This window comes from Rhodamnia argentea, chromosome 1, assembly GCF_020921035.1.
Source record: "Rhodamnia argentea isolate NSW1041297 chromosome 1, ASM2092103v1, whole genome shotgun sequence".
Lineage (NCBI taxonomy): Eukaryota > Viridiplantae > Streptophyta > Magnoliopsida > Myrtales > Myrtaceae > Rhodamnia > Rhodamnia argentea.
In genome coordinates this window covers 29764777-29788516 of record NC_063150.1, presented here as the reverse complement: position 1 = coordinate 29788516, position 23740 = coordinate 29764777, and the positions used below count along the sequence as shown (strand labels likewise).

The following is a 23740-nucleotide window of genomic DNA, read 5'->3' as shown; positions in this document are numbered from 1 at the left end:
TATTTTTGTCTATAAAAGACACAAACTTTGTATTTAGCCTCAAATCTGTCCCCTTAACCATATATCCAGAAATTATCATTAGTTGTTTGAAGTGGCATTTCCACGTCGGTAATAAATCCACATAAAGAAGGTGAAATGAAAAATTATCTCCAGAACGCAATCGTTATTTGATATGAAATCAAGGAGTTTTTTTTTCAAAAAAAGTCACAAACTTTTAATCTAGTGTCAAATCGCCATTAGTTATTTGACCTGATATTTCCACATCAATGGGAAATCAATGTTAGCAAGGCGACGTGGAAATTGTCTCCAATACGAAACCGTTTTTCGATGTGAAAATTAGAGACATCTAAGGACCATTTTTTGACAGAGGGCTAATGGGCGCAGATATGGGAGTAAAGTTAAAGTTGGTGATATTTTTTTGTCTAAAAATTGAAATTGGGGGCAGATTTGAGATTGGACCTAAAATTGGGTTTTTTTTTTTGACAGAAAATGTATAGGGCATAATTAGGACTGGACCTAAAGTTGGGTATTTTTTTAGATAAAAAATGTTTAGGGGGGAATATGGAATTGACCTAAAGTTGTTGCTTTTTCAGGGAGTTAGGCCACCCAAGAAGTGGTGCCCCGGCTAGTAATGCCCCTAGACAATTGTTCAGAGAGCTCACTCAGCTAGTTTGGAAGAGGCATCACCCGACCTGTGGAGTGGAGTTTGATTTGTATGGGAACAGGCAAGGAGATGATTTCTGAAGTCGCATCGTAGCTCGTGGATTTGGCTGCTAGGAAGAGGGTGACCACGATGATGCCCTTAGCTAGAATCGCTAAAAGGGTTGGCATGGCGGCAGTTGGTAGAATTGATGAGGTGGACGATGTGGAGGTTATGACCACGGGATGAGCTGTGGGATTGAAGTTATGATTAGGTGACCGTGGGGTCCAGGGGAAGCTCAAGTTGGATGTAGATATTCCCACATTTATGGATTGGCTCACTAGTGAATACATGGACATTCCCGAGAATCGGGAGGTGGAATTGGTGAGGTATAAATTTGTTGTAATATTTGTTCTAGAGTTAGATCCATAATTAGTGGGTTGATTGATGGAATATCATAAATTTCATGATTAGTGGGCTAGTTAATGAGATTTCATATTTTGAGGGATTTGATTGTCACATTGTTAGCGATCTTATTGTACGTGATTGATTCCTCTAATAACATAAATATGGGATGATGCTCTAAAAAACAGATCATCAATCCATTCCAAAAACTTCTTTCTTTTTGCATAAAATTCTTCATGGTATCGTAGCTAGTTTCCTGGTTCCCACCTTAAACCACCTTCTCCGTTGTTGTATCATCACTATCACCACATCTTTCACCACATCTCTTTGCCGAAGCCTGCAACTCTCTTAGTTAATATGACTCTCTTTTATTGTTTTGGCCTAACCTCGGCCTAAATAGAGGTCACTTTTTATGATCTAATCAGATCATAATATTTTTTTTCTTCCATCTCAAGTTATTGACATTTAGTAGTGATGTTAGAAAATTCTGGCGATAAGGTTGATTCTCTTACTTCCGAAATCGGGCGGAAATATGAAAAAATTCTCTTCCCCGCCGGTTCGGTTCAGTTTGATGGCCTTAATTACCTACTTTGGTCACAATCTATGATGATCGGTATTGCATCGGGAGAATGTACTGGTTTTCTCACAGGGGAGAAACCAAGACCTACTACTCCTCCGACGGCCCTCTCGAGATGGTTGGCTGAAGATGCCTTTATAAAGGCATTTCTTTTGAATCATATGACTGATGGTATTTGTAAACAATATGTTTTTATGCGGACAGCGTGGGATAGTTGGGTATCGGTTAAGGATACCTATTCCGAGATAGGAAATGATGTTCAGATTTATGAATTGATGAAGAAGATCCAGGAACTTCAACAGGGAGGTATGTCCGTTAGTGTTTATTTTTCGGAGCTACGTACTTTGTGTCGGGAGCTGAAGGTTTATGATGACACTTATGAGGGACTTGCTGCGGATGTCGTTGGTCGACTTCAACAAAAAGAAGATAAGAAACATGTATATCAATTTCTTATGGGTTTAAATCCGGAATTTGATATCGTGCGTCAAAACATTTTGCAAAAAGATCCTCTTCCTACCCTTCAACAGGCCTATGCCTTGGTCCATAAGGAAGACAAACGACAACGCTTATATTCTATGACTCCTACTCCCGCTCCCAACCATTCAGCTCTTATCATGTCTCTCATGTTGAGATCCTCTCAAGTTCATATCCCACTATCAACAGATAAGTCATCTTTTCGCTGTGATTATTGTGGTAAACCTTATCATATCGAAAGCGAGTGCTGGAAACTTCATGGAAAACCACTAGGAATCGGTAAGGGCAAAGGCGTGAATAAGGGTCGTTCACAAGCTCATGAAGCCGAGGTGGTTAGGCCAGTAAGTTATGAGTCTGCAAGTCCTAGTGATATTGGGAATTATGTCACCAAAGAGGAGATGCATCAAATTATCGGGGATATGATTAATCTGAAGGGTCCTAATTCCTCTCATGTGGCATCTAGTGCATTTGCCATTTCTTCTACCACTCATCCTTTTTCGGGTATATCTTCCCATTCATCTCCTTGGATCATAAATTCGGGATCTTCCGATCACATGACAAGATGTTCATATCGGTTTGAATCATATAAACCATGTTCCGGACAAGACGAAGTTAGGATAACCGATGGATCTTTTTCTCTTATATCGGGAAAGGGATCAATTTCTTGCACTCCATCCTTGATATTATCTTCGGTTCTTCATGTTCCGAAATTTCCAAATCAATTACTTTCAATTAGTAGTCTTACTCGAGATCTCAATTGCAAAGTAATCTTTTATCCTACATATTGTGTCTTTCGGGACTTGGTGACAGGGGTGAAGATTGGCGGTGGTAGTGTACGTGATGGACTTTACTGGCTAGATAGATCACCGGCAACACCTATCTAGGCTAGCATTGCAGATTCCGGTTCGGCTTCTATTTCTTCTCTGTGACAATGGCATCGACGTTTGGGGCATCCACCACTTCATACTCTCTATTCATGTTTTCCTAGTTTAAAGAATCAAGTTAAAGATCATCAGTTTTTCCGTGATACTTGTACTTATTCTAAGCATACTAGAACTATTTATCCATAGTCAAATAATAGAAGTCTTGTTTCGTTTGATTTGGTTCATTATGATATTTGGGGTCCCTCCCCGTTAAATCTATTACTTGGGTATGATTGACTTGTGACCTTTATTGATGATTTTGGTAGAGCAACTCGGGTCTTTTTACTTAGACATAAAAGTGATGTTTTTGATGCCTTCAAAACCTTTTTCAAAATAATTCAGACTCAGTTTAATGCTACCATTAAGGATCTTCAAACGGATAACGGTAGAGAATATTGTGCCTCTTCCTTTCAAATTTTTTTACAAGAGCATGGTATTCTCCACCAAACTAGTTGTGTGGATACCCCTGCACAAAATGGTGTGGCAAAGCGAGAGAATAGACATCTTCTTGAAGTTCCACATTCTCTTTTATTTCAAATGCATGTCCTACCATCCTACTGGAGTGAACCCGTTCTTACAGCTACCTACTTAATTAATGGTATACCATCCAGGGTTCTACAAAATAGAAGCCCAATTGCTGTGTTAACCGAGAAAAATACATTTATCCTCCCACCAAAAATCTTTGGGCCTGTTTGTTTTGTTAGAGATCATCGGGTGAAAAATAAATTGTCTCCTAGGAGTCTTAAGTGCATTTTCTTAGGTTATTCCTCTTCCCAAAAAGGTTATAGGTGCTATCATCCATCCACTCGTATGTTTTATGTCTCCAAAGATGTTATCTTTAATGACTCTGAAGCTGTTTTTGATAATCCACTCTCCGAGATATCTAGTTCGACATTTATTGAACCATTCCCTAAGCTGTTGGTGCCATTATCAACAGAGCAGACGGATGACCCTATTGTGAATCAAAGTGTACCCCCAGAAGAGGTCTCACCTGTTCAAAGAGATTATTCACATGTTTATTCTCGTAAACAGGTTGCTATGCCCGATAATCCCCCCGGTGAGTCTTTATAGGCAATACCAGAATCCAATACAACACTGTCGGAGCCTAGTCCTAACAATGATAACAATAATGAGGATGAAACAACCCCAATTGCTCTCCGTAAAGGTAAACGGTGTTGTATTGGTAAGCCTCGATATCCTATCGATGAATATACTTCATATTCTGTTCTTTCTCCATCATATTCGTCGTTCGTTTCTTCTTTAGACTCTGTGTCTATTCCTAATACTTGGCAGAGTGCTATTCAACAAAAAAAAAAAAAATGGAAAGATGCCATGTTAGAGGAAATAGAGGCTTTGAAGAAAAATCATACTTGGAATTTGGTGTCCTTCCCTCCCGGGAAGAAAATAGTGGGGTGCAAATGGATCTATGTAGTTAAGCAACAAGCTGATGGAATTGTGGATAGGTACAAGGCTTGACTAGTGGCCTTGGGATTCACTCAACTGCAGGTGTTGATTATCAATAGACATTTTCCCCCGTAGCAAAGATGAATACAAGAAGAATTCTTATATCATGTGCTGCACGTTATGGATGGGACCTTCAACAATTGGACATGAAGAATGTATTTCTTCACGGAGAACTTGGTGAGGAGGTTTACATGAACATTCCACCAGGTTTTGCAGATAGCACTACTCCTGGAAAGGTTTGTCACCTCAAACGTTCTCTATATGGGCTTAAACAATCACCTCGGGCTTGGTTTGGCGGATTCACCAAAGCTATGCGAGCTCAAGGATACACCTAGAGTAATGCTGATCACACCATGTTCTTTCGCCGTAGTGGTTCTCTCTCAACTTTTTTAATTGTGTATGTGGATGACATTGTGGTGACTGGAAATGATACTGGTGAAATCGTTAGATTGAAGAACGCATTGGGAAAGGAATTTGATATTAAAGATCTTGGAAAACTGCGATATTTTCTTGGAATTGAAGTAGCTCGCTCCTCACATGGGATCTTCCTATGTCAACGTAAGTACATACTTGATCTTCTATCTCGGACAGGAATGCTTGGATGTAAACCTATTGATACTCCACTTGATTCAAATGCGAAGATTCAAGCCAAGATAGGGGAGCCGGTAGATTGCGAAAGATATCAAAGTCTTGTTGGAAAGCTTATCTATCTTTCTCATACACATCTTGATATTGCCTATGCAATCAGTCTTGTAAGTCAATTCATGCATGATCCGTATACTAATCATATGGATGTTGTGACTCGAATTCTTCGTTACTTGAAAGGCACATCGGGTAAAGGTATATTGCTTCGGAACCATGGTCATCTCAAGGTTGAGGCATTTACCGATGCAGATTGGGCTAGTAGAGTGAATGACAAGCGATCTACTTCAGGTTATTGTTCTTATGTTGGAGGTAACCTAGTTACTTGGCGAAGCAAAAAGCAAGACATTGTTGCTAGATCAAGCGCAGAGGTTGAATTCCGCTCTATGGCTCGGGAATGTGTGAATTATTATTGGTTCAGAAACTTTTGGATGATCCGGGATTCCGAGTTCAGAAGCCATTAATGATTTACTCTGATAGTAAATCTGCTATCGGTATTTCACATAATCCTATCCAGCATGATAGGACTAAGCATATGAAAATTGACCGACACTTCATCAAGGAAAATCTTAATATAGGAGAATTTTGTACTCTATTTGTTCAATCCTCGAAACAGGCTGCGGATATATTCACTAAGGCGGTGACCAAACGAGTAATTGATTATCACGTGTCCAAGTTGGGCATGTGCGACATCCATGCGCCAACTTGAGGGGGGGTGTTGTAATATTTGTTTTAGAGTTAGATTCATAATTAGTGGGCTAATTGATGGAATATCATAAATTCCATGATAAGTGGGCTAGTTAATGGGATTTCATATTTTGAGGGATTTGATTGTCACATTGTTAGGGATCTAATTGTACGTGATTAATTCCTCTAATAATATAAATACGAGATGATGCTCTGAGAAAAGGATCATCAATCCATTTCGAAAACTTCTTTCTTTTTGCATAAAATTCTTCAAAATTCAAGGGCAGAGCTTACTCTCAGTTGCATAAGTTAAAGGAAGATGGATAGAAAGATGGCAAAGAGCTGATGAGAAATTGGCCGAAGATCCCAAAGCTCTTGTAACATGGTTTTTGCCAATAGACTGCTGAAAATATGTTTTCATTGACAATGTCAAGAGGGTTGTGTGGTGGGAGCATTCCTTTGAACTGAAGTCCAATCTTCGGTGAAATGTATTTCATCGTGTGGAGCCATTTCCTGGCGGAACGGTATTAACTTATCGAGATCAACAACCGATGACCTTGCCGACCTTGTTGAAAAGTTTCAATCTACCCATTTCGAGGTTTTCGCAATAACAACCATGAATGAATTGAATTTATGAAATTTTCTATTTAGAAGGTCGTTCATGAGCTACCAATTGAAAATTTGGAGAGCTCTTTTGAAAAGGTTGATCATTTAGAGCCGGAAAAAGCATTTCAATATATTCGCAGGGATTTGCTTGTTAGAATATTCCGACGCATGAAAACTCGACGTGAAGTTTGTGTTTTTTAACATATTCACTATGGCCAAGGAGCAAAAATTGTCCAAAAAGTCTGAAACCTGTTATACTTTGGCTAATTCAGTTTTAAATCATTTAATTTTGCCAATTAAGTCCTAAAACTTTTCACGTTTTGCTACTTGAGTCCATCCGGCCAATTTTGGCTAGAAATCGATGGCGTGGGTGCTACGTGGCTCGACGGACGATAACGTTGACAATTTTTAATAACATTTTAAATATTTTTTTGATTTTTTTCTTAATTTATTATTAGTTATTTTATGTTTCTTTTTTTTTCTTTTCTTTATTTTTTTTCCTTGCTGTGGCCCGCGGGGGTCACCGGGCCCTAGTTGGCCACTTTAAGAATACAAAACAATGAAAAGAAAAAAGGAAAAATAAAATGATGATACAAAAATAAATAAAGACATTTTGAAGACATATTGTTTAAAATTGTCCACGTCGCCCGACTGCTGTGCCACGTAGGACGGTCGGCATTCATGTCATCAATTTCTGGCTAAAATTTATTGGATGGACTCAATTGAAAAAAACGTGAAAATGTTTAGGACTCAATTAACAAAATTAGAATGTCTAGGACTGAATTGACAAAAATGCAAAAAGTTTAGGACTTTTTAGACAATTTTGCTGTGCAAGAGGCAATGAAGCAATGTTGAATTAATGTTCTTGATTTGTTGATGCTTTTGATTTAGAAATGGATAGGCGTTTATTTGAATAGGCTATTTTTTTTTTGTCGAATTGTATAGGTGTTTATTCTATTATTTCATTTATTCTGTTATTTCAGACATTATTTTCTATCTCTTAGATGAAAATATTTAAATTTAAACTAACATAATTTTTAGTCTTACTTTGCAAGTTTCTTGGTTAGGGTTTTATTCATATAATTGGTATTGGATTTTCGTGCAATTCGGCTTATCTTTTTGATTTAGTGACATAATTATGAGTGATAGATCTCCGAATTTGCGCCTTTAAGCTTGTTTATTCGTGCGTGCATGTTTCACGCATTTTGCTTGTGTTGGTCCTTGTTTCATCCTTGTCAGTTTAGGAGATAAAACAATGAATCAAACGTTTTCAACATTTTCTATATAATGTTATGATCTCAATCATTGAGAATATGGAGATCAGAGATAGGCGGGGAAAAATGTCCACTGAGTACTTGACTTATTTATGGATCCCAATTCAATTCTAAACTTTCCAATTTGACAAATTTAGTTCTAAATCTTTGCATAAAATTTAAATGTAATTTTTTCGTTCAATTATTTTGCGAAAATCACTAAGCTGGCAACATGTTATGTGGGACGATCAGAAATAATTGATTTCCATGTCAGTCATCTTCGATAAAAATTAGTTAGAAGGACTACGTTGAAATTTCATACAAATGTTTAGGATTAAAGTGGCAAAAATTAAAAAATTTATGACTGAATTGACATCCATACAACAAGTTTAGGACTAATTTGGTAATTTTCCCGAGATAGGCCACTAGGCCCAGCACATTTGGATCAGGGCATTTAGATCTTTCAAAACCAAATGTTGTCTAAATACACTAATCAAACATCTCAAGGATTACTCAAAATCTAAGCAAGAAATCCCTTATATTTTAGTGTATTTCCATTGTTAAAAGGGTAAATTGTTTGCCCTAAGATGGAGAATCCTACTTATTTGAGTTATGTTCTCATAGGTACTATCACGTCGCGAAACGGCTACATGCCATGTTTTCACTCTCTTGTCTTCTTACTTTTTTGTCATTCACATGCATATGACATGCTAAAAATTTTACAACAAAGTAATTGTGATTAACCATGTTTGTGATCATTCATCTTTTTGTTTTCCCGTTTGGAAACACATGCAGAACTTGAACTTATATGATCTTCAATCCTCCAAATTTATTTTGCAGGACAACCATCCTACTTAATTAGGTGCTCCAACGACGCGAGACAATGGCGAGCCCCAGTACTAGGAGCCATCATGGATGTGACAAGGACAGTGATCATTCTGGATCGAAGAGAGGAAAGCTATCTGTGTTGATTGTCGATGAGAACGTGCTTGTGTGTAGAGTGCAACAGATGCTTGTTAGCAAGCTCAAAGTAGCAAAAGAACTCCTGACTAAAACTGCCCCAGATGGAAAGGAGGCCTTAGATTTTCACGTTTCTGGTTCATCTTTCGATATTATTCGCTTGGAGATGGATTTGCCCATTATGGATGGCCCTGAAGTAAAGATTAATTAATCCTTCATTTCATCTTATATTTGACACACATATGTGTACAATATCAATTGCAAATATAAAGTACGATTTCTTCCTTGTGTTCGCATGTGTAGGTAACGAAGAAGCGGCAAGCAATAGGGGTAAAGAGCATTGTTGTGGGAGTGACTTCGCGGGACTCCAGAGGTGACAAGGAAGCCTCTATGGCGGCGGGTCTGTCTGTGTGGCTTGAGAAGCCGTTGACTGCTCATAAGCTCAAGTCTCTTGTTGAAGCCCTAGAGAAGAAGTAGCAGAGATCTGATATGGTCAGCTTATAACTAAAGGACGAGTAATGAGTGATCCTGCAAAATATAGAGTAATAGGGACCACTTAGTTTATTTGAGTTATAGATGTATGACTGAGCATGGTAATGCGAGTTTTGTAATCATGCAAGTCATTTGCTGATGATATCTATTGCAAATCATTCGGTAGTTCAATGGCTGGCTCATCATCTTTCAATCCCTTTATTGTCCGGGGGCTCGTGTTGATCCTGTTCGACAATGCATTCCAAATTGAGGCCAGGGCTTTCTTCGTGTTTGGAGACTCGCCCGTCGACAGTGGTAATAACAACTACTTGGCGACCACGGCTCGTGCTGACTCGCCCCCATATGGGATTGACTATCCGACTCACAGACCTACCGGCCGGTTCTACAATGGCCTCAACATACCGGACATAATCAGTTGAGTTTCTTATGTCTATTGTACACTACTACACTCTTCCTTTTCCAACTGTTGTAAAGTGCGATGATTCTGATCGGCCGTCGTTTTTCAGGTGAACAAATCGGGTCAGAACCCACATTGCCGTACTTGAGCCCTGACCTTTGGAGGAAGAAGACTACTTGTGGGTGCTAACTTTGCTTCAGCTGGGATTGGTATCCTCAATGATACAGGAGTTCAATTTGTAAGTAATCGGCATCCTCAACTGAAGATCACATAAGTATACTCATGCAAGCACAGCCGGATCATGAACTGAGAATCAAATGTGAACAGAGCATTTTCATTCTTCAGCTAACGATTGACAAGCATGTTCACATTTACCCTCTAACTGAAGTCAGGTTTTTTCCTGTGAATGATCAATTCTCCTGACATACAAAAACTAATGTCTGCGATGCTACATGTATTCCAATATTTTGCAGCTAAACATCATCCGGACATTCAGAAAATTTGAGTACTTCCAATAGTACCAGCGGAGAGTACGCGGCCTCATAGGAGTGGAACAGACACGGCGGCTCGTAAATGAAGCACTAGTTCTCTTCACGGTGGGTGGAAATGATTTCGTGAACAACTACTACTTGGTACCGAACTCTGTCGGATCCCAACATTACCGTCTGCCCCAATATGTCAAGTTCCTTATCTTCGAGTACCGATTATTGGTAATTCGACTTCAGCTTTTCTTGCAATTAAACCTCTAAAGAAATAACTCTCTGTTGTGACATATTGGTAACAATTATGGAGATCATAATTACACCTCTGACTGACTTAGCTTTTCCCTATTTCAAACATTACTCCAATAGCTGTACAGATTAGGGGCCAGGAAGGGTTCTTGTGACAGGGACCGGGCTATTGGGCTGCGTCCCAGCGGAGCTTGCAATGCGAGGCACCAATGGCGGGTGCTCGGCCGAGCTGCAAAGGGCTGCGGCATTGTACAACCCCCAACTCATCCAAATGCTGAGACGGCTGAACAACAAACTGGGCAGTGATGTGTTCATAGCTGCAAACATAATTGAGTTACGCCATGCCACAAAATAAGAATGGTCCAACAACTACGCGTACCAAACGATGTGGCCATTATTTCATGATCTCTAATCTTGTTCGGTCATGGCAGGATTTGTGACCTTAAGGATAGCATGCTGTGGCCAAGGGCCAAACAATGGCGTGGGGCTGTGCACCGTGTTGTCCAACTTACGCCCAAACAGAGACCTCTGCATTCTAGGACGCGTTTCATCCATCTCAGAAGGACAACAGGCTGATCGTGCAGCAGATGATGATCAGGTCGACCAAGTACATGAGCCCGTTGAACCTCAGCACCATTATGGAGCTGGACTACTCGTCCTGATCTGATACACATCTTCATCTGCAGTGAACAAAGTATCGATTTTGTTCACAAGAATTGCATTACTAGTACGAGCTTCCCCGTTTTTTTCTTTTTATTGGTTTCGTGTGGTTGTCTTCAGTGTAATGGGGCTTCAGATGAGAAGTGCCCAACGTGTGGATAAGTCATCCAGTGCCGGTGAAGGGTTAAGCAACTGTACCAGGTTGTTCAAATAATCGAGACAAAAAGATCTGTTTCAAGTGATTTTAGGAAGAACTGGTGCCAATTTGCCTCATTCATGAGATTGTTGTCTCCAGCTCCCGAAAAACCATTGTGAAACCAGCAATTAAATCAGATCATGGAGCTGAATATCGTCTCTGTTTTTTTTCGTCAACAAAACTTTGCAACAATGAGTTGAAATTAGTTATTGAGAGCAAAGCAACTTTTGAGTTGCTATATATATATATTTGGCCAAAAATAAGTTGATAGAGTTTCTATGTACTTTTCTGTGTTACGATGGAGAGTGCATTATCCTAAGGCATTATAAGATGACTATTTAAAGTAAGAAGATATTATGATATCGGTTCCAATCAATCAGGGATATGCCCTTTGAGATATGGAGAATTCAGGAAAATGCTCTAATTATGTCTTACACCCCTCAAACTTGAGGTAAGGTAGAAGATGTCAGTTTGAAGACATCAGTAATCTGATCAACTCATGGTTGAAGAACTGGTTCGGTAGGCTACGCAACAACAAACTCACGCTTGCATGCTACACCACAACAGAAGAAGTTGACATGACAAACTACAAGATAGTATAATAGCTTAATGTGGCATGCTATGCGACAATAGAATAGCTTGACGTGGGTACGCTAGTCATGCCCCTATCCTCGGGTACGCCATATCCCTACCTAAACGCCTCAGGTTATAAGGGATAACGTCCTAGACACGTTATCGACCCATTTCTTTTTATCTTCTGGAAACGATTTACTCCCGGACAACACATCAAAGCAGGGATAGTAAAGTAGGATACACAACAATCAACATCCATAAAAGTCGATTTCATTTAAGACTATTCGATAACCCCGAGAAGTATATTTATACACACAGGCCCCACTTCAGGGCTACTTCCTACAACCCACAAAGAATATCGGGTCGGGGTTCATGTTACTCCCCAAACTACTCCAATAAGATTCACGTCCACTTCTAGTTCTCCACAGCTATGACCCCGAAAAAGGGTTAACGACAACGGGGTGAAATATGAATCTTAGTGAGTCAACGCATAAGCCCGACAAGGCATTGATTGGCTCGGAGCGGTCTAAACATATAGTGCAAATCGATAACAGATCAATAGCGTGCAATCTATGCCACGCTCTAGCTATCATAGGAATAGGCACAACCCAGCAACATATTACAATCACATGCAAGCTTACCATGCCTTGGATCACACATAATGCAATGCTCCACTCGACTTGACAGTCACAACAATCAAGGTAAACAACCAGAGTACCACACAACTTGTATGCATAGTACACTACACGTATTCCGGTTATTAATGGCCATTCAGCCCGGCACACTAGACAGTTGGTGTATAGCATACTAGACAGTTAGTGCTGTATCGGCAGAACCAAACATCGTCCCTTGCTTTCGGCGATGGCTTCCGAAAGTCCGTGTGATTCCGATCGACAAGGCACGAAACTACTAGGAATCTCTGTAAGGCCTTCGGTCCATCACAAGCTACGACCGACATCCGATCAACCCGGCGACACGGATTGTCGTGCATCTAACAAGTCGTGTGATTCCGATCGACACCGCACGAAATTGTCAGGGAAACCTTTGTGACAACTCAAGCACATTCGACAACCGGCCAATTCTTATCCTTTGCATTTAGCCCAATGCTCATACAAACGCGCTCAAAGACTCAATCCATGATTATTTTCATGCTCAAATATGCAATTTGATCTACTCGTGGTCACATGAATGCACAGTTTATCTACCAGACTTTGCATCTTATACGGGGTAATCAACTCTCGTATATATAATATATATACCCAATCAATGCATACAACAATCAACCAACAATCGCCCAATCGAGCAATCAATAGTAATAATTAACCCAATATAATCAATTACTCTGGTTACGGTTAATTAGCCCGACTGTAATTAATTAATACTAGGTTCATAAGGTCGAGCCGACATAAGCCAAATACATCCGACAATTGATCGTCCACTCGGTTCTAACCTATCGCTAGCTCGCGATCAAGCAACCGCAACCAATCAATCAATCTAGTCTAACATCAACTAGCCACAACCCAACTTAGCTAATTGTGGTCATTTAACCTAACCAAGTTTACTAATCTAAACCGATCACAATTACTAATTAATTCATAATTAACGATAACTAATCTATTTCTAAACGTAATTAACGTATTAACCGAGGGTTAGGGGTTAACTCACTACTTAATGATATTCGGTGACATCTCGGGCACGTCGCCGACGACCACGAGAACAACGGGGTTCGCGAGCGTCGGGCGTTGGACGAAGCTCGCAGCGGCATGGAAACGAAAGGGTGGTAGTTTGGGTTGGCCTCGAGTCACGCCGACTTGAAGGTTCTGTTCGGGTCAGAGGGTCTCGGGGATTGGGTATCGGGTCGGGCTCGGCATGGCGGGTAACTCACGGGTCCAAGGCGGCGACAGCTTTATGACGGTGGGGGTGATAGCTCGTGGGTCCGAATCTCGAAACAGGTGGGTCACGGGCCTACGAGCTTGGGAGGCGGCGACCAACGGGTAGGTCTCGCTAGTAGGGGCGACAGCGGCTAAGGTCGCGGCCGAGGCTTGAACGTGGTGGGGGTCACTTGCGGTGGCCGCTTGGGTTCGCATAGATCTTGGCCAGCTTCGGTTCCGAGGACGAGGCAAAGGGTGATGGAGCTTGGGCTAGGCTAGCGGAGCTCGACGCACAACGGGGTAGCTCGCGGGTGGGCAGCGACGGGCGGAGGGGTTGGATAACGGCGGAGGCTCGAGTGTCGGTACTAGGCCGCACGGATCTCGGAGCTCTTGAGCTTGACCGGGCTCGCGGGCGATAACGAAGGAGGCTAGTGGTGCCGCGAGAGGCCAGCGAGCTCGGCGGCCGGTGGTAGCTACGCGGCGAACGGAGGGGCTGAGTGGTAGGTCGAGGGTGAAGGCCGAGAGGGAGGAGAGGGTCACCGGTCCTCTGGTTGGGGTTTTTTGGGCAGCGACCGTAACGGCCTGGGCCCCGCGCGCTTCCGCTGCACTACTTTGCAAGATATTGTCCATTTTGGACACACAATCCTTACGGTTTTGTTCCTCCGAGCGTCGCCCATACAACGCTCGGAAAAAGGCCTCTTACAAGTCTAAGGGCACTCCAAGGCTTATAAAGCCTTCCCAAGACCCCCTCCTAGGCAATGTGAGACTAGGGAGGAGTTGTGACAAACTTCCCCCTCAAAGGCACAAGCGTCCCCACTGTGCCCTCTAGCATTAGCGAGCGCCCGCCGTGGCCCCACACGCGGTCGAAGGTTGGCTTGGATACCAACCGTAACGGCCTAAACCCCACGCTCTTCCGCTGTGTCACTTTGCAAGATATTGTCTGCTTTAGACACACAATCCTCACGGTTTTGTTCCTCCGAGCGTCGCTCATACAATGCTTGGAAAAGGCCTCTTGCAAGTATAGGGGCACCCAAGGCTTATAAGGCCTTCCTAAGACCTCCTCCTAGGCAATGTGGGACTAGGGAGGAGTTGTGACAAACTTCCCCCCTCAAAGGCACAACGTCCCCGTTGTGCCCTCTAGCACCAGCGAGCGCCCGTTGTGGCCCCACATACGGTCGAAGGTCGGTTCCGATACCAACCGTAACGGCCTGGACCTCACGCGCTTCCGCTGTGCCACTTTGCAAGATATTGTCCGCTTTGGACACACAATCCTCACGGTTTTGTTTCTCCGAGCGTCGCCCATACAACGCTCGGAAAAGGCCTCTTGCAAGTATAAGGGCACCCCAAGGCTTATAAGGCCTTCTCAAGACCTCCTCCTAGGCAATGTGAGACTAGAGAGGAGTTGTGACAAACTTCCCCCTCAAAGCCACAAGTGTCCTCGCTGTGCCCTCTAGCACCAGCGAGCGCTTGCTGCGGCCCCACACACGGTCGAAGGTCGGCTCTGATACCAACCGTAAGGGCCTGGGCCCCACGCGCTTCCGCTGCGCCACTTTGCAAGATATTGTCCGCTTTGGACACAAAGTCCTCACGATTTTGTTCCTACGAGCGTCGCCCATACAACGCTCGGCAAAGGCCTCTTGCAAGTCTAAGAGCACCCCAAGGCTTATAAAGCGTACCTAAGACCTCCTCCTAGACAATGTGGGGCTAGGGAGGAGTTGTGACAAACTTCCCCCCTCAAAGGTACCGCCTCCTCGTTGTGTCCTCTAGCACCGCCGAGCGCTCGCTATGGCCCTACACTCGGTCGAAGGTCGGCTCTGATACCAATTGTAACGGCTTGGGCCCCATGCGCTTCATCTGCGCCACTTTGCAAGATATTGTCCGCTTTAGACACACAATCCTCGCGAGTTTGTTCCTTCGAGCGTCACCCATACAACGCTCGGAAAAGGCCTCTTGCAAGTATAAGGGCACCCGAAGGCTTATAAGACCTTCCCAAGACCTCCTCCTAGGCAATGTGGGACTAGGGAGGAGTTGTGACAGCGACCGGCGAGCTCGGCGGCGGGGCCGTAGGCGGACGGAGGCGGCTGGTGTGGGTGGTGATGGTGGCGTTGGCGTCGGGTTCAGTAGGAGGGCTGGCCAACAGAAGATAAAAAGGAAAAAGAAGAAGAAGAAGAAGAAGAAGAAGGGGGGCTGTCCCAGGTTAACGGGAGAGAGAGAGAGAGAGAGAGAGAGAGAGAGAGAGAGAGAGAGAGAGAGAGAGAGAGAGAGAGAGTTGATGGGATGGGGGCAGCCAAAATGACATAAAGGGAAAGGTGGGTCCTATGGGTCAAAGTCAGATTTGAAATATTTTTGCCTTCTAGTGCATAACATCTAAAGGTAATCCGGTAATTCAGCTCGCGGGTAAAATTAATATACCGGTACTAAAAACTGAGGGTAAATTGAGATTTTCACTTCTAGGGCTCGGTCGAGGTTAGGTTCAAGAGCGAATGATCTCGGTACTACGACGTGACGGCTCAACTATCCTAGCTCGACTTTCTCCGACCGACGTCTTAAAATAAATCAAATATTGTCTCTTAAATCCTCCAAAATCCAAATTTAATTTCCAAGCTAGAATTCAAGACTAAAATTCATCGAATCCATTTTTTTTACGGACAACGAAATTCCAGGACGTCACAAAACTCGTCTAAATGCACTAGCTACGGCAATGAATTATGTTGTATTGTTTCACGAAAAACTCAAGATTTGAAAATACTTTTCGAAAAATGATTGGTTGTATTGCTTAAAATGAATAAATAAAAAATGTTTTCATCACCTTGGAAAATATTTAGGCATAAAATGTTATCGATGATGAAATCATTTTCTCTTGGCTAATTTTTCTAAGCAATATAATCAATCATTTTTCGAAAATAAGTTTTGCAAATCTTGAATTTTCCGTGAAACAAGCGCACCATAGTCAAAATCTAAGCAATGAATCTCTTTGATCTTTGTTTATCTTGGTCGTTAAGGCAAATTGTGCTGTCCTAACATGGAAAAGCACTTTGATGCGAGTTATGTTGCCCTTGGTATTATCCCATCGTCGAGATGGCCATGTGACATCATAACCGCGGAAACTTCCGTGTGATCGCCGCCGATATTTCGACATCAGCCAGAAATCAAGTAAAGTAACGGATAAATGCTATGAAACAGCTCTCGAGCCAAAACAGAGCGAGCCAACTACCAATACAACTTGCTTGGCATGATGGAATCATACATTTGAATCTGAAGTTATGAATCTCCTGTGTGTTTTTCTACTTGATCATGCCATTTACGCCATTATGGAGAATCAACTCGTTGGATCATGTAAAAAAATCCAACTTGATCATCCTCTTTTTCACTATATATACACCTAAATTGCTACGCTTGCTTGAAACGACAAGGATTAGAGCTTTCTCTCGTTTACTATCTCCTCTTCCACAAAAGTAATGGCAGAGAATAGAGATCTTGATCTATTTATATCACAGAAATCTTCATGCATGTTCATGATCTCTATCTTATATTTTCTCTCCTTTTTTCTTATTATTCTCCTTTATCGCTCACCATTTAATGATCAATGTCATCATTTTCATTGTTGCATCACCATTGAGATGGATACTATGACATTCTTTCATTCTCCATCTGGGAAACCCATCTAGAACTCGAACTCATTTGATCTCCATTCTTTTCAATTTATTTTCCAGGGAAAAGAGCTCCCGCAACGCGAGACGATGGCGAGCCCCAGCACTGGGATCGATAGTGGATGTGGCAAGGAACGCGATAATTCTGGATTGATCAGAGACAAGCTATCCGTGTTGATTGTGGATGAGGACGTGCTCACGTGTAGGGTGCTTGAGACACTTTTTTGCCAGCTCAAAGTAGCAAAAGACATCCTTATTGAGATTGCCACAGATGGAAAGGAGGCCATGGATCGTCACCTTTCTGGTTTATCTTTTGATATCATTCTCATGGAGATGGATCTGCCCATCAAGGATGGCCCGAAAGTAAAATTTACTTAATTCTTCATTCTATCTCATGTTTGATACATGCACAGGTCCAATGTCAATTACACATACAATTTATGATTTCTTCCTTGTATTCACATATGTAGGTGACGAGGGAGCTGCGAGCAATGGGGGCAAAGAGCATGATCGTGGGACTGACTTCACGGGACTCCAAAGGTGACAAGGAAGCTTTTATGGCGGCGGGTCTGCATGAGTGCCTTGAGAAGCCATTGACTGCTGATAAGCTCAAGTCTCTTGTTGAAACCCTGGAGAAAAAGAAGTAGAGATGTGATTTGGCCAGCTTATTGCTAAGGGAAGAATAATGAGTGATCCTGCAAAATATAGAGTAATAGGGTTCGTGCAGTTTATTTAAATTATAGATGTATGACTGAGCATGGTAACATGAGTTTTGTAATCATTCAAGTCATTCACTGGTTATATCTATTGCTTATTAACCAAAAGGAGTTACATAATTTGTAATTTTTTATGCTCTCTTGCGCGGTGGACATTGTTTGCTTAGCTTCTGATCAACCGAGGATTTAGCGTATGCTGTCAACATATGATATTCTTTTCTGTTACTCCTGAAGTTCAGATTGGTTTTCTGCTTTTGGTTGATTAGTTAAGTACTTATGTTTGATTTTCTCATAGCAAACTCCAGCTAGAAGAAGGCACATCATCTGATGTGGAAGTGGTCTTGGATGATTTCTACATCCTTGTATTGTTTCTTCACCACTTTTCTTGTACAAAAACAGAACTCTCTAGCATCATCTCAAAGCAACAGGATCAAGTATAGACCACTTCTTCGACAATCTGATGTGTCGAAAACATTGAATTGGTTATCTAGGTTGCAAGAGGAAGGACTATAGCCATATCTATCTTCATCCTGAAAATAATTGTTCTCGATATTCCCTGTTTGGTACCAAATATGAAAGTTCTTAACATTTACTTGGTTGCATTGCACTCTCTCCTTTCACAAAAATTTGGTAAAATAAGTATTCCTTCATGAACAGTAAGCGCATCACTGGTGTTTTAAACATTTGATGTTGCTGGTCCCTCATCCATCAGGGGCTTCTTCTTTCTAACTTTGTTTTTTTCCTGAGTACAGTTCATGGATGGTAGGGAAAAAGACACCGTTCTTCTCCCAAGCTGTCACTTCTCTGCAGCGCCATTGAAAGGAAGTTTCAGTTCCAATGTGTTTATGAGCATTCACTGATATTCCAGTGCCTTCTGGAGCTTATAAGACATGGCAAAGTTGAGGATTAATGGTGCAATTAATTCTTTTCTAGTCTGGTCGTTTAATTATAAGAAAATTACCTTGTTCTGAAGCTAAGGTTTAGAAGTGACCGACTAAGACCAGGTTTGGCATACTGCTGAGCAGGAAAGTTGTTCTGAGATTCTGCTTTCCTGGATAATGATGGACACCTTGCCAGCTTTTCCGATTGTTAGGACTGTAAACGTGAGTGATCATTGATGCAACTTCTTTTTTGCGATACAGTTGTGAGAGCATTGGACTTTGATCTGGGAATCACATAATTTTAGATAACTGGTTTCCAATTTCTGCATAATTTAGATGTTATCACACACTTCCAGGCCGGGTGCGCGTTTTCTTATCTTCGCTACCCACAGAGAGAGAGATGATGGTAAAGATCTGTCTTTTATTACAAACTGGAGAGATGATTGTAACGCCCTAGAATTTTATGAGCTCAAGACAAGGATATCATGAAGGCGGACCCCACTTTATCTCTTAAGCTTTCCTTGGTCAAACTTGGCAACTCCTTTCTCCCTCTCTCCACCGCCTTCCACTCTCTCTCTGCCGCCCAAGTACACGTACAACCCCACCCCCCCTCTCAACCGACTTGCAGCAGCCCTCCTTTTTCCTCTTCGTTCTTCATTTTTGGACGACGAAACCCACTCCACGAGCTACCAGGGAAAACTACGACATTCACAGAATCCCATTGACACAACCGGACCGTCGCCACACCGCCGGAGTCGCCGGAGAACCGGCTGGAATCACGCCGGGCGGACTGCCCTGTTTTGGGCTGAATTTGCTGTTGCAGTTGCTCGGGGCTTGCTGCTTGAGTTCCGGCTGCCATCGCCGCCTTCCACGGCAACTCCAGCCTTCCCTAGACCACTATCAACCATCCTGCGCCGCCTGAAACCGCCGCGAAGCCGCCGGAAAGGCTGGAACAGCCCCAAACCCCGGTTTGCCCTGTTTTGGCCCTCAGTTGCATTTGTTCTGTTTTCACCCACCATCCGCCGCCACAAGGCCTTCCTCCGCCCACCTCCGGCCACAAAACACTCCCTAAAACACCCTAAAACTTTTTTCATCAGCCCCGCGACGTGCCGTCGCCGCCGGAGCCCCAAAACAGACCCCGACCTCCTCCCCTGTTTCAGTTTTCCCTGCTGTATTCTGTGGTTGCAGCTGCTGTTTGCTGCTCCCGGTGCCACCTCCGGCCACCGTGAGCCACCACCGGCCACCAAAATCTCCCTCCGACCACCGTGCACCTCCACCACCTATCCCGAAGCCACCCACAGCCCTTAAACTCCCCGGAACAACCCCTCCCAGCCGTGCTCTGCTCTGTTCTGCAAGAGAATACCCTGTTTTTGGACTGGGCCGGGTCTGTTGAGCCCAAATCTGTGGGCCCGCGAGCTGGGGTGAGGCCCAATTAATTTGGGCACAAATTTGGGCCTTATATTAGGCCCGTGGACGCATTAAATCAAGAGTTGGGTCCATAGTTCGAGGTTTTTGGTTCGCGACCCGTTCGAGCTCAAAGTTCGCACCAAGGATTTTTTGGAGGATCGTCATCGGTTTAACCTTGCGCAATTAACGGTGAGTCGACCTCTAATCCTTGGCTAAGTTGTTAATTACGTTTGGATTAGTTTAATTAGATTATTAGGGTATTTTGGTAGATTAATTAGGGCCGGTTTAGGCTAGAAACTCGGTTTAGGTTAAATGGCCCTAATTAATTGGATTAATTTGATTGAGGCTAGTTTGGACGGAATAAGCGATTAATTGAGACTAGTTTGGATTAATTGATTGACATTGCTTGATCGCAAGTGAATAATAGGTCAAGAATGAGTGTATGACTGATTGATGATTTGGATTTAATTACGTACGATTGGATTGAATGTTTGTCATCGAATTATTTTTTCTACACTCGATTATAATTTATATAGATTAATTAATGAAATGCCTTGACGGATGGATAGTCAAATTGATTGATTGGTTGGAGTTCGATCACTCGGTTTATGGATGCGAGGTCGCATGGATAACATGTGCATTTGTGTGATTACTCAAGAGTTTCGCTGTGTGAGCATATCGCGTGAGCATTTGACTAAATGCGGATTATAAACCGGCTATTTGCTGGGTATGCTTGAGTGGTCACACAATGGATTATTCCTAGCAAGTTAGCACCGTGCCAGCCGTACGGAATCATATGACTTGTCGGATGCCCGTCGGTCCGTGCCGTGCCGGTCGTACGGATTACACGATTGACGGATGCCGGTCGCAGCTTGTGATGGACCGAAGCCCCTACAGGGATTCCCGATAGTGCCGTGTCGTGCCGGGCGTACGAGTCACACGGGCTATCGGATGCCGTTGCTGGAAGTAAGGGACGAAACCCGGTCCCGCTAGTAGACACCGCCGGTTGTAGTGTAAAGTCACACCGGTCGTGTGCAATTGGGCCAGATGGCCGTTAATAATCGGATCACGTGTGGTGTCTGCGTGTGTGATTGACGTGACAATCATGATTGATGCGTGTGGTATATTATGTCTAATATTGCAAAATGCGTGATTTCCAAGAGGTGAGCTGTATGTGGTTGGAATAAATATATATTATATGTGATTGACTGTTAGGACTCTCTGGATAAATCAACGCCTTAGCCGGGCTTAGGCGTTGACTCACGGAGATTTTTATCTCACCATTGTTGTTAAACCATTTTCGGGTTCTAAGTGATGGAGCTAGTAATTCTTGAAAAGTCGATAAGGATGAGAGTGACGTAGCCCTATTTGGAGTAGGTACGAAGTTGATCCTACCCCGTCCCGAAGTATGGGACCCATTAGCGTGTCATTTTAGTTGACTCACGATGTGTCCGTAAATAAAATCATGTTTTCAATTAATACGTTTTCCTACTTGCCTATCCCTATTTTATATTTTTGTCCGGGAATATTATGCGTTTCCGCATGCGTAGTTAATCTCATGGGTTGATAGCGTGCCCGTGACGCTATCCTTTTAACCCGAGGGACGAGATGACAGGGATGCCGCGCGCTCGAGGATCGGGGCGTGACAATGATGATAAATAACTGTCTTTTATTACAAACCGGTCATACATGACGTACATAGTATGCCTTGATCTTCCGTATACTCAAGTAATTAAAATTCTAAGCAGCCTTTTGATTCTATTTAATCTTTCTTTTTATTTTTGGCCATACATTCCGTTTAGTTGTTGTCGTACCAAAACTGCGCCTGGAGGTAGTCAACAACCTTCTTGTCCACTTGGAAGGCCTTGGTGAGAACATCAGCAGAAATGGGTGGCTTCGCTCCAAAGACAGCATTAGCAATGGTAATGACTCCTGGGTTCTGGCTGCTAAGACCAGCAAAGGCCAGTGCATAGGTGTTTCCGATATTCAACTGGAAGTGAATGAGACCGATTGGGAAAACAAACACGTCTCCCTTGTACAGGACTTTGGTGAAGAGAGTGTTGTTTAATTGGTCGGATGTGACGAAGCCAACAAGTAGCGTACCCTCCACCACGACCAGAACCTCAGTGCCTCGTGGGTGAGTGTGGGGAGGGTTTAGGCCACCGGGAGTGAAGTCGATGCGAGCCATGGATATTCCAAGAGTGTTGAGTCCCGGAAATTGGTCAACGAAAGCCGGTGTGACCTTTGATCCAAGCGGATTCGATGTGTTTCCAGGATTCCTGAACCCCATGAAGAGAAAATCATCAGCTGTTGCTTGTTTTGGGTCCTTGCAGAACTTTCCATTCACAAATACTGCATAAGAAAAAGAATTCCTGTTATTGCTTTGGCATCATAAGACGGGATTGAAAGACAGGAATAGTGCAAGAATTGCAGACCAACCTCCAGAGTTGAGGTCATTGGTGGCCACGCATATGTCCTGAAGAGGACTCGGGTCATAAGCAAAAGCAGTGGCAGTTGCCAAGGCCAATATGAGAAAGCTAATCGGAAGACACTTCATTGTTGGACAGGGAATTGGGCTCTGATGTCGAGTTGAGAAGTATGATTGCTCGAGGGAGGAGTGAGGTGTCTTTCATGGTAACATGGTGTCTATTTATAGATGACAGTGCTTGGACTCAGTATAGTTTATTGAACAAAGTGCTCTGCAGCTTACCAAGTCTTTAAAGGTTATATATTTTTCTTCTCCTTCTTAAGTCCAAGAACAACGTTCCCCAACAACTGCTTTGACGAGGCAGCCGGTCTGATTTCCTCTTCTCCAGCTTAAAGAATTCATATTTTCTCTGATATGGAAGTGGTAAACTCCAATTAGTGCAAAGATTTGATTGTTTCTTCTTCACCATTTCAACTCTTCGGCGTCAACTCATCGGAGCGTCATCAATCACGAACCAACTCCTTCTAACACTTTCCTATCTGAAGAAAGATTGAATCGAAAGGCCATGGCTAATTTGGAAAAATTCTAGGTTGCTGATTTACCCTGTTGATGTATAATTTGGAGACTCCATTTGATTTGCACGTAGCAGGCACCAAAGTTCATGACCATAAACTAGGTAGCAATGCACTCTCTTGTTGGGCAAACCTAGATATACAACTTCCTTTAGGAGGGCTTACCTGTCAAATGATTCTTGTGATAACTTTCTCTTCTTTCGAGAACAGTTCATGGGGAGCTGGGAAATAAGATACTGTTGTCGCAAGCTGCCACTGCTTTAAAACCTAATGAACAGAAGGTTATGGTTTCATGCACAGTACCTTAATCATCTGAGCTTACAAGACAAATTCATTTACTTTCTTGGACTGGTGAATCTTGCAAATTGCTCTGTTCTCTTGGAAACTGACGCTTCAGGAAGGTCATGAGTTTACTGTTTGGAAACAACATACGACTAAGTTGACCTTCCCCAGACTACCAAATTTCAATTTACTGTTTTTAACTTTGAAGTTCTTGCTAAAGCAAAGATCAGGACTCGTGAGGATGAACAACGGA

At 42.8% G+C, this 23740-nt stretch overlaps 2 protein-coding genes and 1 pseudogene across 2 annotated transcripts in view; 2 read left to right on the top strand and 1 right to left on the bottom strand.

Moving 5' to 3' along the window:
• The window catches only part of LOC115733816, a 30581-nt pseudogene extending 20024 nt beyond the window's left edge, over positions 1-10557 (top strand).
• The window catches only part of LOC115726011 (GDSL esterase/lipase At5g33370-like), a 31166-nt gene extending 20017 nt beyond the window's left edge, over positions 1-11149 (top strand). The window contains exon 5 of the mRNA XM_048284645.1: positions 10683-11149. Within this exon, the coding sequence (XP_048140602.1) occupies positions 10683-10918 (236 nt within the window). The 3' untranslated portion in view covers positions 10919-11149. The remainder of the gene's footprint in view (positions 1-10682) is intronic.
• A 3305-nt stretch (positions 11150-14454) lies between these two features.
• Positions 14455-22800, bottom strand: LOC115729886 (germin-like protein subfamily 1 member 13). The gene is made up of 3 exons (XM_030660510.2): positions 22645-22800; positions 21997-22557; positions 14455-14467 (listed from the first exon to the last, which is right to left on the bottom strand). Exons 1-2 carry the CDS (start codon positions 22760-22762, stop codon positions 22004-22006), a joined length of 672 nt encoding a protein of 223 aa, XP_030516370.1. The 5' UTR covers positions 22763-22800; the 3' UTR covers positions 14455-14467; positions 21997-22003.
• Positions 22801-23740: the final 940 nt, after the last annotated feature.